We start from the raw sequence: 18244 nt of genomic DNA on the forward strand, positions 1-18244 counted from the left end.
CTGGTGGACTTTCTTTATGTTGTCCTTGTGCCCCCGTTTGATCCCATTAAATTTTATTTTATTTTTTTATCTTAATTTCAATAACACAATTTTTCATAAAATAATTTTACACATAAATCGAAAATTTTTCCTTCCTTTTTAATCACTCATTTTTTTAAAAATACTATTCAATCCATTTTTATTCAAACAAAAATGGGGGCCAAACTGGGACATAATTAGTTTTTATATGAAACGGTAATTTTATAAATGATTTAAAAATTGGGATCAAGGTTCGAGTCACAAGAGTGTGATGTCAAGGGATTTATCGTTGGAACTTTTAGAGCGTCTCTAATTGTGGTGTAAAATTAGTATTTTCAAAATTACTTTTACATTTTCATTTACATGCTAATGGACCCAAATTCAAATTCTGTTTAAATGAAAAGATTTAAATCCATTTTTTTACGTCCTCTGTTAGGAAAAAAATGACAATTTATACCTTTATTTACATTTCGTGTCGAAAAATACAATTTATCTCATTTGCATCTCTCCATTTGAGAGATTTTCAATCACTTAGGAAATCTAAATATCTATTTTACATTAGATATTGGTTGGATCACAAAACAATAATGGTCAAATATTGATTTTTAGATAAAATAGTTAAAGTTTGAAATTACAGATATTTTATCATATAATAGAGAAGAGAAAGCGTGTATTTTAGGTGGTTGGTTGCGGGGGAAATTCCACAGGCTCCCATTGCAACTTCCTTGTTGAATATATATTTTTCCCTTTATAAAATCATTGTATTGACCACTTGTATGTAACACAAAAAAGATGATATTGGTGGTTGTGACTGATGCTATTTAGCAAATATTAAATGTTACGCCCCTCACTAACTCCATATCAGCGCCTCATACCAACTCCTCAACTAGGCAACACATGTCCTGATGTCCAGCCGAAGTGGTTCTGAGGTGATATGAGCTCATTATGTCTCGGCCGAACCTTATGATTAAGCACAGTCATAATCCAAAATGATTGCCGAAGCGCTCACCCCTTTACCAAAGTATAAGTGGATCAAAGGTACCGCAGCAGAGACCTCTCCACTGTTAGTTTCAAAGAGAGATCTGTGTCAGGAGCATTTTTTACCTTCATGGATTGATTGATATGACATCTTAACTTTATGTCAACTCACAACTCAGATGAATTAATTACCCGTCCCCTCTAAATGCAGTTGATTGACGCTTATGAGTGAACGCCTTGCACCGTCAGATGCATACACGTGTCCCACATCCAATGGTGCCTATTGCCTATAAATACCAAAGGGTTGGCAATGGATAAGGTAATGCAACTCTTACTAGAATAACTTTGCACTCTACACAAAGTATAATCTTTCTCCACCCACTCTTGCACAATTTCGGCACCATTCCGATCACCGTCGACTGATTGGTTCCGGTCATGTACGTTTGACTGCTCGTTATTGTACACAGGGAAAGATACGTGGAGTGACTCTCAGTTGGCCACGTGGAAGGTCCAAATCGTGAAGTAAACATTAAATAACCATACGTATTGTAAAATGAAAATTACTTAAACATTGATTATTTGGTGCCAAGTTTGTTCAGACGCTGCATGACTTGTGACATTTCAAACCTTAAATTAATTTCTCATAATATTTTTGCCAATCACGACTCGCCACTCTTCAAAATCTACATTCATGACGATTCATTTATCTAACTGAATAATTCTAAGTCTTTTACCGAAAGTAGCCATTTTCAAGTCGTTCGATCCTTAACGAAGTTTGTCAAGACAAGGTGTTTGCTTTTATACCAATTGTAAGAATTTAATAATGTAAGGGTTGAACGGTTAAAATTTGACCATAATTGGTAGTTCTATTCTAAATGGCTTGGAAAAACCCATTTATAGTGATGGAATGGGTGAGGAGTCTTTGGGATGCATCATGAGGTATTTTTGTCATTGTTGGCAAAGAGAAGAGATCCAATACGTTAGTATACATATGAAATAAGGGTGATGGGCTGGCATTTTCGGTAATGTAATGTCCATTTGTACACGTCGAATATCTTATTTGGTATCCTACGTAAGAACACGTGCAATTTCTCCGTCGACCCGCTAAATCAATTTTCTAATACATTATTTCAAAATCAATTACAACTGCATGTACCAAAAAGGTATTCGAAATTTGGATTACAGGTTGCAGTCGATACTTGAAGTGCACAATTGCTATGTACAATATTGAATAGCCCTCGTTTTTAAAGTAAAGAAATTTATCGGAGCACTTTCTTTTATAAATGTTATTTGTCATCTCGATGCAGCTATTCTGAAAATTATTAACAGTAGTATGATTGAAAGTAAATTGTAAAATGTCGGATAGTAGGTTAGAAATTGTTGATCATTTGATTAGATAAGCGTACTTGTTTACATCAACTTTGATATTAAAATGGCCTAGGAAACAAAATGTTGGCTAAGACATGAGCAAAGCATTTAGGCAATTTATACAAGTCAAACAAAAGACATCGACATATATATCATTGACTATACAACAATTTGGATATATAGCCCCACTCTTGTTAAAAAAAAATAAAAAATAAAAATTTATTTTTGAACAGTGTATTGATAGAAAATGTGTAGTTAAAAAATAAAGAAAATTTTCGAATTTACGTATAATATTATTTTAATAAAGAATGTGATTGAAATGAGGTCAAATCACTGATAAAAAATGTATTTTTTATGAAAATAATGGGGCTCAAACAAGGGCATAGTAGTAGATACGGTCAAACAATTTAAGTTTATGAATTTATTATTGTTCAATACAGTACAATCCATGTCGTGGAATAAATTAATAAATGGTAAACTCAATTATGATGCAGTTAAATTGTTTGAGATGTTTTATATGAGGGAAAATTTATTGGTCACTCGATTTACGGATATATTTCATTATGATCACCCAACTTTAATTTGTTTCATATCAACCACTCGAACTTCCACTTTTGTTTCAATTTGAATACGGTAAATAACTAAAACTAGTAGCCACTCTGGCTGCAGAGTATGTGACTAGATAGTTATTAAAACTTCAACAAGAAATTATGGATAATGTTATTTAACCTTATTAACTCCAGTTTATGTGATGTTAGGTGATAAATTAAATGAAATGTAGAATTAAATTATCAATTTAAATTCACTTATCCTTTAATTTCATATTAGCGACACATAAACTGAAATTACCCAATGGGACTAAATAACATTACTCATTTCCCTTTCGATTGGCAAACTACTCATTTGATTGCCAAACAAGTGCCAAATCACACATTCTTTTGGCCACGTAGGATTGACCACTAGTTTTGGTCATGGTAGAAAACAAATGGCCAAATTGAACAAAAATATAAGTTGGTGAACAAATTGAAAAAAATAAAATTTTGATGACTAACACAATAAAGTTATAATTTGGGTGACCGCCAATGAAACTTCTCCCGAGGCATTAATTTTTCTTTCTTTCTTTTTTTTTTTTTGAGAAAGATAAAATAGATAAGGCTCGTTTGGCCGAGCTTCTATTTTTGCTTCTACTTTTTTGTACAGCACTTCATGATGAAGCTATCTTAATTGACACTTAAAAACTGACTTCTAAAAGAGATTCATCTTCTAGATGTACTCTTAGAAGAAACCACGTTGAATTAATTTTCTCTAAAAAAAAAAAATTTAATTAGAAGAACCATATTTTATATAATTAATCAAACGAATTTAATATCAAAAACTTCCTTCAAAGTTCTTAAAAAATCTTGCCAAACGGGTTCTAAATCTTCAAAAAAAAATAAAAAAATATAAGTAAGTGATATCAAGAAAGTAAGAACATATCTAACCCAACGCACTTAGGATGATGCTTAGCTCTTTAGAGCATTATCGCACATATATAATATAAAATGTCACGTATTTGGTAAATTATTCACCCATCATTTACCAAGCAATGCAATGGTCGGCCAATTGCACTAAATTATAACACCACTTACTCAAAGTCAATTATGATTTCCCTTTAAGAATTTCAATGAGCATAACTACTTTTATGATTACAACAAAAGGTTCCAACCGTTTATAAACAATTGAAGCTTGAATTCTCTCGTGTTGTTCTTACACTAGTTAAAAGATTCAAATTAATTAAATCCCTGTTCAATAAATATTATTTTAGAATATATTTTGTGAAAAGCGTTTTAAAAAAAAAAATTAGGAAAAATTATGCACTCACGAGCAAAATTATTTTATTACAAGGGTCTGTAGTTGAAAATGAGGTTTTAAAAAAATCACGATCAAACAGGGCTAAATCTCAAACAATTATAACAAAATCCCAATTATAACAAAATCATTCTCTCCCGTCCCACAAAACTGTGTTTATTTTCATTTGCACACAGATTAAGGAAATTTAGTTAATGTATTTGAAAATGTATTTTTTTACTATTTTTTCTAATATATCCCTATATTAAATAATAGTTTAAATAGGAGTAGTTTATACAAGATACATTGAATAAGGGTATATTAAAATATTAAGAAATCAAAAATACTATCAACAAGGAAAGTTGCCTATAATTTAGGACGGTCCAAAAAAAAAAAAGTAAGCATATCTTTACGTAAAAAAAAAGAGTATTAATTTTCACTTTTGACTTATGTTCTTCGTCTAATGTGTTGTACTTAATCACATCAATCTTATAAGGACACATTCTTAAAATATATGCTATACATATCCAAACTAGATACCATCATTAAGATGTTTACTTCCCCATATATATGTTGTCATCAAGCACTTAAAAATGTGTTACCATATGTTAGTCTCCAAGTTGCTTGGATCCGTCACAAAGCCAATTATGTGTATAGGGAACATGTTTCAAGGGCAAAGTTAGGGAAGGAAATTGAAAATTAACATTACTTATAATTTCATATCTAATTACCTCATTTTGTTTATATTTTCAAAATACCCTTTTTGGTCAATATCTTCTTTCTCAATCCATAACCACCCCTTCCCAATATTTCTTCATGGAAAAACTTAAGATTGAACTCCTTAATCTTTCGATTAGTGTGGTTTTTAACTTCTCAATCTTCAAATGTAGGGTCTTGGATCCTCACATTTTTTAAATATGTGAACCCAAATTCTCACATTGTGAAAACCATTATATGCACGAAAAGGAGTAGGTGCGATGACAAGAGCAGCAAAGTGCAATTGTGCTAATTTTAATAAAATTCCCTTGTTTGGTTCTAATTTTAACATCAAATCAAAGTCAACAATTAATTTTAACTATACATTATTACATAAGGTCCATAATTTTACAACCACACGTTTCCTTAACGTTTATCTAAATCTATAAAAACTCAAATTTTAATCAACATCAAACAACGGCTTAATCTACGCTCCCGTTTGGCTCTCATTAATTTTCATTCCATTACATTTCATTTTTCTCTCTCCTATTTTCAACAACACAATCTTTAATAAAATAAAATTACATGTAAATCAAAATCTTTTTTTTTTTTTCAACAACTCATTTTCAAAAAAACATTCTTCCACAAATTTTCATTTCTACAAAATGGGGGCCAAAAAAATACCCACACATTCTCATCTTGGATACATTTGTCATTGTCTTTGGTAAACAATTCCAAGAAACATAAATATATGGTTGGTACTCTGATTTTCATATTCATACCAGTTGGCAATTATGAGGGTGACTAAAATAAAGACAAGCTAAACAAACTTTTAAATTCAAAAATTTTATTATGCCATTATCATAATTACTCAAATCTGACTAGTCAAATGCTTTATTCAAACTGAATTTGGATAAAAAAAAATAATAAATAATAAAAATAAAAAATAAAAAAAATGAACCAAGCATGAACAACAGGAATGCATTTCATAACAAAATAATTCTTAAAGAATGAACAAAGATATCAAAGATTACAAGCTCCAATTTACTTTGCGTCCAACCTACCTTCTTTTTCGTATCAAGAACCAAAAAAACAGCTTTCTATAATGCTGGTGAATGTCGGTTTGGATCAAACAACATATAACAAAGATGAATATACGAGACTCAAAATCTACCGGCTCAAGGATATGGGCTTCAAAAAATTGCGCTTCTGCTGGCAATGATAATCTTCTCCCTCAATCTTTCCTGTACATTCCATAGGGCCGAAGTTTTACAAAGACGGTTTTGTTTATAGAGGGAATGTCACAGCTCTAGCTGTTTGTTGAGCCAACCCACACTTATAAAACAACAGCCTTCCTTCTCCAATCTTAGTCATCATCTGCACAAAGTCAAAATGAACAAACTATTAATCCCAATTTGAGTTAAAACTAAGAGCATATTTGGGTTTGCTTTTTTGGCAGCATATCTTAAAAACGACCTCTTTATGTGCTTTCAAGCACACCCAAACATGCTCTTAACCAATATTTGGATGTCATGCTTGAGTCATCTTCGTGTTGTAGAAGTAGACAATTCAGGTTTTAAGAATATCGTAAGACAGAGAGCAAGATATCGCTGAAAGACACAGGATACTTAAGCTTATTACATATAAAAGTAAGTCTAAGGTCAGAGCTTTATATTCCATTTTTAAATAAATAGAAAATGCTCTATATTAGTGGTTCAACTTAATATTAATTCAAGGTTAACCGGGAATAGGGATTGATTTCCTTCGATCATCGTAGAGCATTACCAAGAAGCAGAATTATTGTGCTAATAAGAGTCGGAAATGGTATAGAAAGATATTGAAAGGATGTTATAAGATTAATGTTGAACTTGATATATCTTGCAAGAAAGAGTCCAAAATAGAGCATGGTGTCTCTTTCCAGAACAATTTATTTGTTCCAGGCATATTCTAACCCCCACCCCAAACTCGGGTTAAAACTCGAGGCCACAATTTCAATGTAACCAGGCAGTAGTAGCTAATACTTTATGTACGCAGGAAAAGTTCAACGAAAAGTAACGTAAAACTCTGTGCACAATAGAACGCTAAACGTGCTCACCGTTTGATGGATCGACGTGCACAAAGAAACTTGCAGCAACAATGAGATAGCATAGAATAAGCATCAAACCTTTAAAATAGTTTGATTTTCCTTCCTGCATCAACATAAGCAACAGTGATGAAGTGATCACTATGAAAGCTCCATTTCATTTTTTAATATATACACGAGAAAATAGATGTACAGCTCATCTTATACTTCATACATTTTGGACAGGAGGCATTGAGAAAACACAATAACATCAGAAGATAATTTGATTGAAGTACCTCATCAACTCAAAGATCGAAAAGAGTTCTTGCATACACATTATATAAATAACATTACCCCCTGGATGGTAGCCAGGAAAGGAGAGAGGGAAGAACAAACCTGAAGCATAAAAGCCACCACTAACACTGTGATAAATAGTGTAGCAGTTTCGAAGAGTTGGAAATTCAAGTCCATAGGCTTCCCCATTATCCATCCAACAATTACACAGAATGGTATCTGCATTTATGAGAATAAAAGCTTACTAAACCATTCAGAAATTGAACATTAAAAATGATGACCAAAATAGATGCAAGGCATTACCACAAACATTGATATTTGGGTAGATGATCCAATTGCAACTCCAAGTGTGATATCCTGTAAAATGACGAGTTAGTGAATTGAACCACAAAGAAGAAATTGTTTGGGCAGTTTCTATGGTTTCTCAACTCACAAGCTTGTCCTTCATGGCAAACATGATAGCACTTGCATGTTCTGCAGCATTACCCACAATTGGAAGCAAAATAACACTTATAAAAGCCACTGGCATGTTCATCGCTTCAGATGCTCCCTGAAAAATTACCGACAATGTAGTCAGACAGCTGTTCAAACAAACTGATGGTCACACAACATTTCAATGACCATTCGAAACAACTGCCACCCATCAAATACGGAAAGAGGATTCACTTCTAAAAAAAACAAAAAAAATAAAACTAAAATTCAGAATGTAGCTTGAAAAGTGAGTAAAGGTAGAGTCTAGTGAAGAACTAAAAGTTCGGATTTGTATGGATGACAAAAGTAAGCAGGATGTATATTGTAAATAAATTTGAGTAAATATCAGTGAAATGTTTCCTTAACCTTGGCCCAGCTAGTGAAGCTTCCCAATTAACAATAACTCGATATCCCATCAAATTACCAATGGTTTTGCACAACCGTTCTCTAACTCCACAAAAATTCCAATATTTCATAGATTGTAAACATATTCATTCTGCTAGCATAATGACTACGCCCTTGTTTGAGCCCCATTTTTCCAAAAATTCATTTTTTTCGAAACTCATTTTCAACCACACATTCTCCAATAAAATAATTTTATAAGTAAATCAAAAGCTTTTTCCTATTTTTTACTGTGCAATAATACATTTTTTTTCCCAAAATGGGGCTCAAACAAGGGCTAGAAAAATTAAAGGAAAGGACCATGCCAAATTTTATGATCTTCATTGGTCTCCAGTAAAATAATTCTTGGTGATAAACAGCAATTTCACATCAGCAATTCTTAATTCATGAGTTGTACGGAGGCCCTTTAGTGGGTTGGCTTCATCTGTAGAGTGAGTGGTAGGTGGAGCTTCTAAGTAGTTAATTGAAGATGGAGACAAATCAAGGCTTTTGTACCAAGGGAATGAGGGCTGTGCTGCAAAGATCTCCAATCTGAACCTCCTCATCCACTCTCCCCTCTCTCTTCTCTAGGTACTATTACATGGGCATAGGCTAATAAAACCTAGGAAAACCTCATAATTGTTCAATATAATGATCCAAAGACTACCTTACCAGTCTAATGCATATTTTAACAACATTTTTACGTCTACAAATAGTAGAGCAGAAATATGACAAAGGCGTAGCTCAAACTCATGTCTTAATTTATTAAAGAAAAACTTGCTGTCATTATTACTTTTATCGATATTGCATAAGTAACACGGGTAAAAAATCATTAGGTCAGCTACAAAGTTATATGATATTTCATTAAGGTTAGCAAAAGAGTTTATGCTTTAATGCATTGTGACAGTACTAGTCTTTTTTTGTCTCATTGTTCATCCTTTTTTTTTTTCCTTTTTTTTTGGTGGATGGAAGTTTGGGAGAGAATGTAGTATATAACCTGTATGGCATCAACTAGATACCCAGACAAAACTGATATGGACAGTGTCAGCATAGCAAGCCACCCAATTGCTTCCCACTGGGTAATCTCAGGGGCCTCATCTTCTACAGAATCTTCTTCATTATTCTCCCTCGGCTGTGACAAATGCCATAGAAATTTAACCAGGTCAATGAAATCCATAGTCTAAATAAATCTTTTGCAAATGCATGCGTTGTTTTTTAAGCCAGTCAAGTTCCAATTTCATAAAATCTTCAAAAGATAAATTGAAAAGCATGCATGATATCTTATGCAATACTTATGTTACAAGATCTCTGGTACACTATCAGTTTTAACAAAGAATAAAAATGAGATACGTACCTCATCAACAGAACTATAAAGATTTGTTTGACTCTTGAGCTGAAAGAAAAGATAGCTTGCATATGCAATCAGCATTATGCAGCTGCTAAATCGTGAAAGAGCTAGCTCTGACTTGCCTTTATGCACTTCTGTATGAGTAAAGTGCAGAACTGCTGGAAATAATAAACCCATGACGGCCATTAATAGCAATCCTGAGTTCACCAGAGCAGCTGCCTGAAACAATTTGACACATATTAGCATTTCTGTACTCAGGCTAGGGGGAGAAAAATGACAGACACAGTGGATTCCTGCTTCCATGGACAAAGAAAGAGCTCACTCCATCAAAATTTCAATCATAAATATATTAGTCAGAATAGCACCACCTTATTGAAATTCTGTATTTTATGTTTATGAACCACCCCACCACAGAAGAAGGCACATCCAAGCACCAACAGCATATTGGACAAGATGGAACCCAGTAATGACTGCTGAACGACCCTCATCATACCATTCTTCAACGCATATATCGAAATTATCATCTCCGTAGCGTTGCCAAAGGTTGCGTTTAGAAGGCCTCCAACTGCAGTTTCAACAAAAAAATTATTGATGATGAAGTGAAATCTACTCGTTTAATTATATAATAATCTGTTTGTAATTCACCGAGAGATGAAATTGCTTGTTGATCAAAAGAATGTATAATCATGCTTCTGGAATTTTTTTTTTTTGAGCAAATAATAGAACAATAAGGAAAAAATATTGAGACATGTCTGTAATGAACGAGCTGACACAAGTTGATTTCTAGCATACATCAAATATTAATGTTTCCAACTCTTGCTGAAATGATATTTCCAAGTCAAACTGCATTCAATTTGGCAAATAAGAGATGACCACAGCCCCATTAAGCAATGTAAATAATCTAGCATAACTAACAAGACAATCTCCCGAAATCCAATTTAACTCCTTCAAAATGAATCATTGGTATCTCTTAGAATGATATCTCAGCAGACTTTTGACAATCTCATTTTTTTCATCTGCTCCATGTCAAGTGGGTCAAATTGATTCAAAAGACAGGTGACAATCTACCCTTATCTGTTTCCTTGCTAGTAAAATTTGTTCTTTAGTGAACTTCACATAATTTGCCATCGTAGGATATAATTAATCAGTAACAACTATACAATAATCAGTAGTTCCTTCAAGAGTTTCGGGATGTCTTCCTGGAGGACCTACCTGACCAGTTACCTCCTCTACGGGACATTTAACATGCCATAGGTTTCGTCCCAAGAGAGTCCCTTTCAAATTTGCCTCATTATATGATGAATTCTACCAAGCAGACTGAACTCTAGAGGCTAGTAGATGAACTCCTTCACAAAGGGTTTATCCAAGAGAGTTTAAACCCTTTTATAGTCTCTGTCCTATTGACTCCTAAGAAGGATGGTTCTTGGAAAATGTGTGTGGATAGTCGCCATCAATAGGGTCACGGTGAAGTATCGCTTTCTCATTCCTAGACTTGATGATATGTTAGATATGATGGTTGGTGCTACAATATTTTCTAAGATTATTTGAAGAGTGGATACCATCAGATTAAGATACATCCAGGTGATGAGTGGAAGACCGCTTTTAAAATGAAGATGGTCTTTATGAATGATTGGTCACGTCTTTTGGATTAAGCAACGCTCCGAGTACCTTTATGCGGGCAATGACACAAACTCTTCGACCTTTCATAGGTAAGTCTCTTGTTCTCTACTTTGTTGACATTCTTATCTATAGTAAGACTAAAGAACAACACCCAGCCCATCTCACACAAGTTTGTTTTAACCTTCGTTCAATAAAATTGTATGCTAACGTCAAGAAGTGCTCTTACTTCACCGATAGAGTCATTTTCCTAGAATTCATTGTATTTTTTTATAGGGATATCTACCGACCCTGCAAAAATTTAGGCGATTGTTGACTGGTCTGAACCTAAGACTATTCATGACGTTAGGAGCTTTCACGGCTTAGCTACATTTTACCGTCACTTTATCAAGGAGTTTAGTACCATCATGACGCCTATTACAAAGTGCATAAAGAAAGGGAAGTTTCAGTGGACACAAAAGGCGGCTAAGGCTCTTAAGTTAGTCAAGAAGGGAATGATTGAAGCTCCTATCATGCATCTTCTAGATTTTTCTAAAGTCTTTGAGGTAGAGTGTGATACCTCTGGGGTAGGAATAGGTGAAGTCTTGAGTTGGGATCGTCACCCTGTTACCTATTTCAGTGATAAGATGCCAAACAACGCTACTCCACTTACGATAAGGAATTATACACGGTTGTCCAAGCTTTGCGCTATTGGCGTCATTATTTGCAACCCCAAGAGTTTGTTCTCTATTCGGACCATGAAGCCCTCCGTCACCTTAACTCCCAGAAAAGGCTAAACTCCAGGCATGGTCGCTATATTGAATATTTGCAGGCCTATTCTTTTGTCTTGAAGCATAAGAAGGGCGTGGAGAACAAAGTGGTTGATGCTTTAAGTCGTCGTGTCTCCCTTTTTCGATCATGAACATCAAGGTTTTGAAAGACTTGAGGAGGATTATGAAACGTGTCCTAATTTTAGGGATATCTTTCTTGTGCAAGATGAATGATGTGACACTATAAATGGTTTTCTTCTTGAGAAGGGTTACCTTTATAGAGCCAATAAATTGTGCATCCCTCAAATTTCAGCGTGGGATTTCATAGTGTGGAAGATTCATGCGGGAGGCTTAACTAGTCACTTTGGGCATGATAAGACCATAGAAGAGGTTGAATGCCAATTCTATTAGCCTAGTTTGAAGAAAGATATTACTAAGATTGTTAATACATGTAACACTTGTCAATTGGCTAAACAAAAGAGGCAAAACACGAGTCTATACACACCTTTTTCCCGTCCCTAATTGTCATTGGCAAGACGTTAGAATAGATTTTGTGTTAGGACTTACACGCACCCCAAAGAAACATGATACTATCTTTGTGGTCATTGATCATTTCTCGAAAATGACCCATTTTATCCCTTGTAGGAAGACCTCAGATGCGTTCAATGTTGCTAAGTTGTACTTTAATGAAATTGTCAAGTTGTATGGGCTTCCTAAAATAATTGTGTCAAATAGAAATGTTCGTTTCACTAAACATTTTTGGAGAACCTAGAGGCCAAAGGTTGGTACCAAATTGAAATTTTCTACAGCCAACACTCTCAAACTGACGATCAAATAGACGTGGTTAACCGTAGTCTTAGTAATTTGCTATGATGTCTAGTCAGAAAAAATCTTAAAAATTAGGATTTGATTCTTCGTACAGCGCAAATTGCATATAACAGCTTCATGAATTGGTCATTAGATATGAGTCCATTTGAAGTTGTTCATGGTGATAAGCCTAGGAAGCCTTTAAATCTCATTCCAATGTACCCGCATGCTAGAGTGTTTGAGTCAGACGAGACATTTGCACAACACCTTCATGATTTGTATATTGAGATCAATAAACAACTTGAAGCAAGTTATGCATCATATAAACTCTGAGCTGATTTGCATAAAAGACATGTTGAGTTTAACATTAGGGATTACGTTATGGTCCAAATTAGGCCAGAGCGGCATCTACCTGGACCTACCTCCAAATTGCAAGCCTGTAGTGCTGGTTCTTCTAAAATTTTAAAACAAGTGGGTCCAAATGCATATATTGTTGACATCCCACCACACCTTGGATATTACTCTACTTTCAATGTTGAAGACTTAATTGCTTACAAAGGTCATTTTAATCTCTTCGATGATCCTCTTTTACCTCCTTCTGTGGACCTTGATCTTGATTCTTTTGCCACTTCTAACCTAATATCACCTCTCATAGTACACAAAGATAAAATTGATACTATTTTAAATGAAAAGACTGTGTTAACTAATGATGGAGCGGTTCAACGCTTCCTTGTTCATTGGGTTGATTGACAAGATTCTGACGGTATATGGATCTCCAGAGAAAAACTACAGCAATTGGACCCAAATTTATTGGAGCTTTAATGAAGTCAGCAAGATCTTCCTCGACCAAGATCGCCTCACATCCACTCAGGGGAAGATAGTGAGGACACTAGATTCAGACCTCCATTGACACATTTCTACGGACATAAAAAAAAATTGCCCAACCACTCAGCTTATGGTTGGGAGATTGACTACAGCTTCTCATGATCTATCTATGCGACATTGTCGAGTTTTTTCTCCCACCCCATGAGAGTTGATTAGGACATCCGTGTTACTTATTTTCTAGCTGGACTTTATTTATTTATGTTTTAAATTTTTATTAGGCTTGTATAAAAGGTTTGGCCCAAACCCGATCTCTTTAGGGTTTTGTTTCGCTATTTAAGTTTAGTTGTCGTGGAATTAAAATAGTTGATGAATGAATAAAATTATTTTGGTGGCTTGTGGCAATTTTCTACCTTTTCTCCATCTTTCTTCTATTGGTTCTTCTGTTGATTCTTCTTTTACCCCCGTTCTTCCCTTAATTTTCTCTTCTCCATAGATCTGTTCTCGTTTTTAATTAAGTGTTCCAATTGGTGCTGCATCAGGTATAAGTATAAAACTTGAAATGCGTCTCTAAATTCGCATCTACTGGGATTTCTACACAAATCCTTTGAACATTAAGGTTTTCCGAATAACCTCCAAGTTTCTCTTCATGAGGGACTCCCCTTTATATGAACAAGGGACACAAAAAACTTTGATACTAACTAAGTCCTGGATCCAACGGTGCGACTTCATGCACCAGTCAAGTAGAATCCTCATCAGAACCCTCATCCAAGCACCACAAATTGAAACAGAATCATTTCCTCTCTGAATCTATTGCCAAAATCAAGTGGTTAACGGATTTATAAGAGACAAATACAATGCAGCTTTTGTTACAAAAGTTCTTTGAAAGTATAACTTGTTACATCCACCTGAAGCTTTTTTCCACCAGTTCTGTTATGGACCATTTCAAGTTGCCAGAGCAGCAATTAACATACTTGGTTGACATACCAATACCATCCTTCAAAAATACCCTCTGAAATCAACACTTATGCGAACTCCTCATGTGATAAAACTTTCAAGCCTTAATGAATATATTATGATTTCCTCAATCCTGCCTCCACCAACAATAATGACAATATAATTAGGTTGACTTAGCTTTGAAAGAATTCCACGATGTGAATTCTATGCCTGTAATCTTCACCATTAAAATATTTTTCAAATTTTCATACAACCTTCATCTTTCTTTCTCCAGATAAGTAATAAATTTTCCAACTGGTTGTCATAAGCCCTGCTGTAGTTGGAGGAAAAAGGTTGATGCATCCTCGCACCTTTTAGTTGAATATTCCCAAAATACAATTGGAAAGGAACCCTCCCAAATGCATTTCAGTCTAAAGTTTTGAAAATCTATTGGGTGGAAGTTAATGGAGACATTTATGTATATTTAAAACATTAGTTCCTTCAAGCATCATTTCCCTCATGATAGTATAGCAACATAAAAAACAGTTCACGGTCTAGCCAGGAGACTTTGAGAATGACTACTTTGAAGGTAAATTAACTAAGAACTTTAAAGGGCCAAGGAAAAGTAATGTAGATAACACTACCTGTAGGTCCCGTATAGAATGCAAGCTGTCTGCAACAGAATGGTATGCACAGGAATATTAGTTCATTTCAAAGAGAAAAGAAGATGAAAAATGTCATGCAAAAGCCTAAACTCTACTTCAGAACACTTACTCAGTCGCATAACCCAGACGCTCCGCCAAGGGCGTAATACCCACTAAGCTGAAGAAGAAGACAAACCCCTGAAACAGGCAATGTCCAAAAGTTACACATACTGATGTTAAGAGGGAATTTATCAAAAAAATGCAGCATAACCCTTTTCCTAATTAATTGGACAGAGATATAAAATTTCTGGGGGAATTTTATAGCTCTTACATGTTTCTTGCTAAGATAGTGCAGCGTTATTGCAATCGGCCCAAATGGAAGCAAAACGTTTATCTTTGCTTTGAATAAAACAACATAAATACTCCTAAACAGACTGATCCGCTGTATCTTTCTAAGGACAGATGAAGAGGAAACTTTCGAGGGAGAAATGACATGATTTGCCTCAAAATTGAAAGATTGCCTTTTGTTTGTTGGCTGAGTTGAGTTCAATGGTGTCTCCTCATCAGATTCAAGGTCGACCTTTTCCTCGATAGATACCATATCGTCTAACCCAGGCAATTTCCCTGATAAATGGAAGATAGTACAACACGTTTATATACAATTTCATCTAATTTATTATGCAGACAAATAGATCCACTCACCTCAATGTAATGACATACAATGCTTGACCATAGTATCACTGCAACTGCAAAGGAAGATTGAAATCAGCACATCAGACAACAAAGAGTCAACCTTAAAACTAATTTATGATCTTAAAAGTGCATAAAGACCCTAAGGGAAAACAGGAACGCTAAGATTCATACTAGAACTAATGGAAAATTTTACCAGCATTAAGATTTGAAAAATGACCATAATGTCAAAATTGAAGGTGATGAAAAGTGTGATGTCTTTCCCAATCAAGTCCAACATAGTCAATAAAGAACTAATAATATAACAAGAAAATGTCCCAGATCAATTCAAAAAAAAACTAAAACTGTAGAAAATTCATATCAAACCTGAAAACAAACATTTAATGACTGCTATTAAAGAAGCATAATATGCAAACGAAAACCCAGATCAAAGATTCTTTAAAACAGAATTCAGAGGAGCCAAGACCCAAGAAAAAAACAAAAAAGAGAAGCAGTTGATATATTGAAAGTTCTACCTTTCTGATGTCAACAAAGATTCTTGCTTTTAACTGATCCAAAATTTGAACCCACCAAATTACCCAAATATTTTCTTAACATAAATACTAGACATACATGTACGTACAGATAGTAGTCGAAGAAGTATAGAGGGAAGTTCCTTTCAACAGATTTGGAGATAGGTCTCTGTTCTTGAGGTGGGATAATAGATGTGAATGAATTTTATGGGACCAGCACGGCAGCAAGATGGGGAAGGATGTTTCGCAGAAACATCATCTAACGTGCAATTTTCAATTTTAATTTTTAATTTCGATTGATCAAGAATAAGTATTAATTGTTTAATTTAAAATAGGAAAAATTGCAGCAAAGGTACCTAATCTTTTATTTTTTGCAGACTTTACCCTAACCTTCTTTCTATACCAACGAAAGTCCATAACCTTTCATAAATATGCACCCAAGATCCATATGGACGAAAACCATCTAAAACACAATAAATTGATTGGAAAAACTAAGGAATCAGCGTTCAATAAAATCGTCCAAAACGCCGCAAAAAATACCGTTCAAAAAAATATCAACATCCAATAAAATTATCGCGATAGCAGATAGTTCAATGAATTTTACCGATCAACTGACGGTGTCTTGGAGATGGACCTCAAGTGCATATTTATGAAAGATTAGAGACATTTGTTGATATAAAATAAAATTTAAGGTAAAGTCTACAAAAAATAAAAAAAGATAGGACCTATGATGCAATTTTCCCTTTAAAATATTTGAAGATAGTGGAGATTAGACGAGAAAAATAAGTGGGCCTATGGTATGGGGATACTTGGGTTGCCAGATTGTGATTGATGGTAATTTTTTACCTTTTCTCTAATCTGTTCAAAAAGTATCAACAAATTATAAGGTTATTTGAAGCCCCGTTTGATTCTCATTTTTATCAAAATGTATATTTTTCTTTTTTTTAATTATACATTTTTTACTAAAATAATATTATACATAAATAAAAAACTTTTTTTTATTTTTAATCCATATATTTTTCATCAATCTATTATTCTAAAATTCATTTTTTCAATAAAATAGGTGTCAAACACATCTCTCTTCGTGATGCATTAATTTTTTTCTTAGCAAATTTGAATAAGCGGTTTTAAAATCATGATCCAAACTTAATTCCCACTTGATAAAATTTATTTGGGAAGAATGGGTTATTGCATAGTAATTTTTTGAAGAATGCATGATTAAAAAATGAGAAAATTTTATTTTATTATGTGAATGTGTAGTGAAAAATGATCCAGTAGTAAATAATTTAATTTTTTAAAGGATGACAAATATGACTTTAGTAAGACGTATGTGATACACAAAATGAATCTTCAATTGTGTTGATTCTTGTTCCAAACTTAATTATATGATGCACAAGATGAATCCCAATTTTAATTTAACGTAGGTATGATACCCAGAGATCAAGATGACTAAAAAATATTTGTGATTAGCTCTCGAATAAGTTGTAGTCGTGTAAGGGGAGATTCTTGATATGGTAGATTAGCTAAGTTTTGAAGAAGCGTATGATATTCCTTAACTTTAGAAAGTTAATGGATAGATAATCATTTAAGTGGGCAAAAATGACATGTTAATTCATTCGAGAGCGATCATGATTGGACAAAAGCAAAAAATGGTGACAAAAATTCAATATGTTTACATATCTCAAATTAGTCATTAAATTTCAATTTGTTTCTAATTTGTCACTAAACTTTCAAAAATGTTAGCAATCAATCCTTTTGTTAGTAAACATTAGTGAGATTATCACATAAACTTGTGTCGAATGAGATGGCTTATCCAACACTTAACAGAAGGATCATTGGACGAAGTTTATGACTAATTACAAAGTGAGGTTCAGTTAGCAATTTGAAAGTACGTCAACGAGACATAAAAATGACGTTAGATATCCTTCTAAATAGAATATGGATTAAATATGCCAATTTTCCTTGTTTCATAAAATAGCAGTCAATTATTATTTTAATTTGCATTTTAAAATTAAAAAAAAAAA

At 33.8% G+C, this 18244-nt stretch overlaps 1 protein-coding gene across 4 annotated transcripts; it reads right to left on the reverse strand.

Moving 5' to 3' along the window:
• Positions 1-5854: 5854 nt before the first annotated feature.
• Positions 5855-16479, reverse strand: LOC111401491 (vacuolar cation/proton exchanger 3-like). Of its 4 annotated transcripts, none has more exons than XM_023029232.1 (13): positions 16331-16479; positions 15721-15764; positions 15350-15642; positions 15149-15216; positions 15019-15047; positions 9812-10008; positions 9450-9662; positions 9093-9227; positions 7677-7793; positions 7547-7600; positions 7346-7462; positions 6983-7076; positions 5855-6264 (listed from the first exon to the last, which is right to left on the reverse strand). In XM_023029232.1, exons 3-13 carry the CDS (start codon positions 15617-15619, stop codon positions 6254-6256), a joined length of 1305 nt encoding a protein of 434 aa, XP_022885000.1. In that variant the 5' UTR covers positions 15620-15642; positions 15721-15764; positions 16331-16479; the 3' UTR covers positions 5855-6253. The 4 variants fall into 4 exon arrangements, with proteins under 4 accessions (XP_022885000.1, XP_022885001.1, XP_022884999.1 ...); XM_023029233.1 differs by having other exon boundaries at positions 16321-16479; XM_023029231.1 differs by having other exon boundaries at positions 16224-16479.
• Positions 16480-18244: the final 1765 nt, after the last annotated feature.

Source organism: Olea europaea, chromosome 10, assembly GCF_002742605.1.
Source record: "Olea europaea var. sylvestris chromosome 10, O_europaea_v1, whole genome shotgun sequence".
In the NCBI taxonomy this organism is placed as follows: domain Eukaryota; kingdom Viridiplantae; phylum Streptophyta; class Magnoliopsida; order Lamiales; family Oleaceae; genus Olea; species Olea europaea.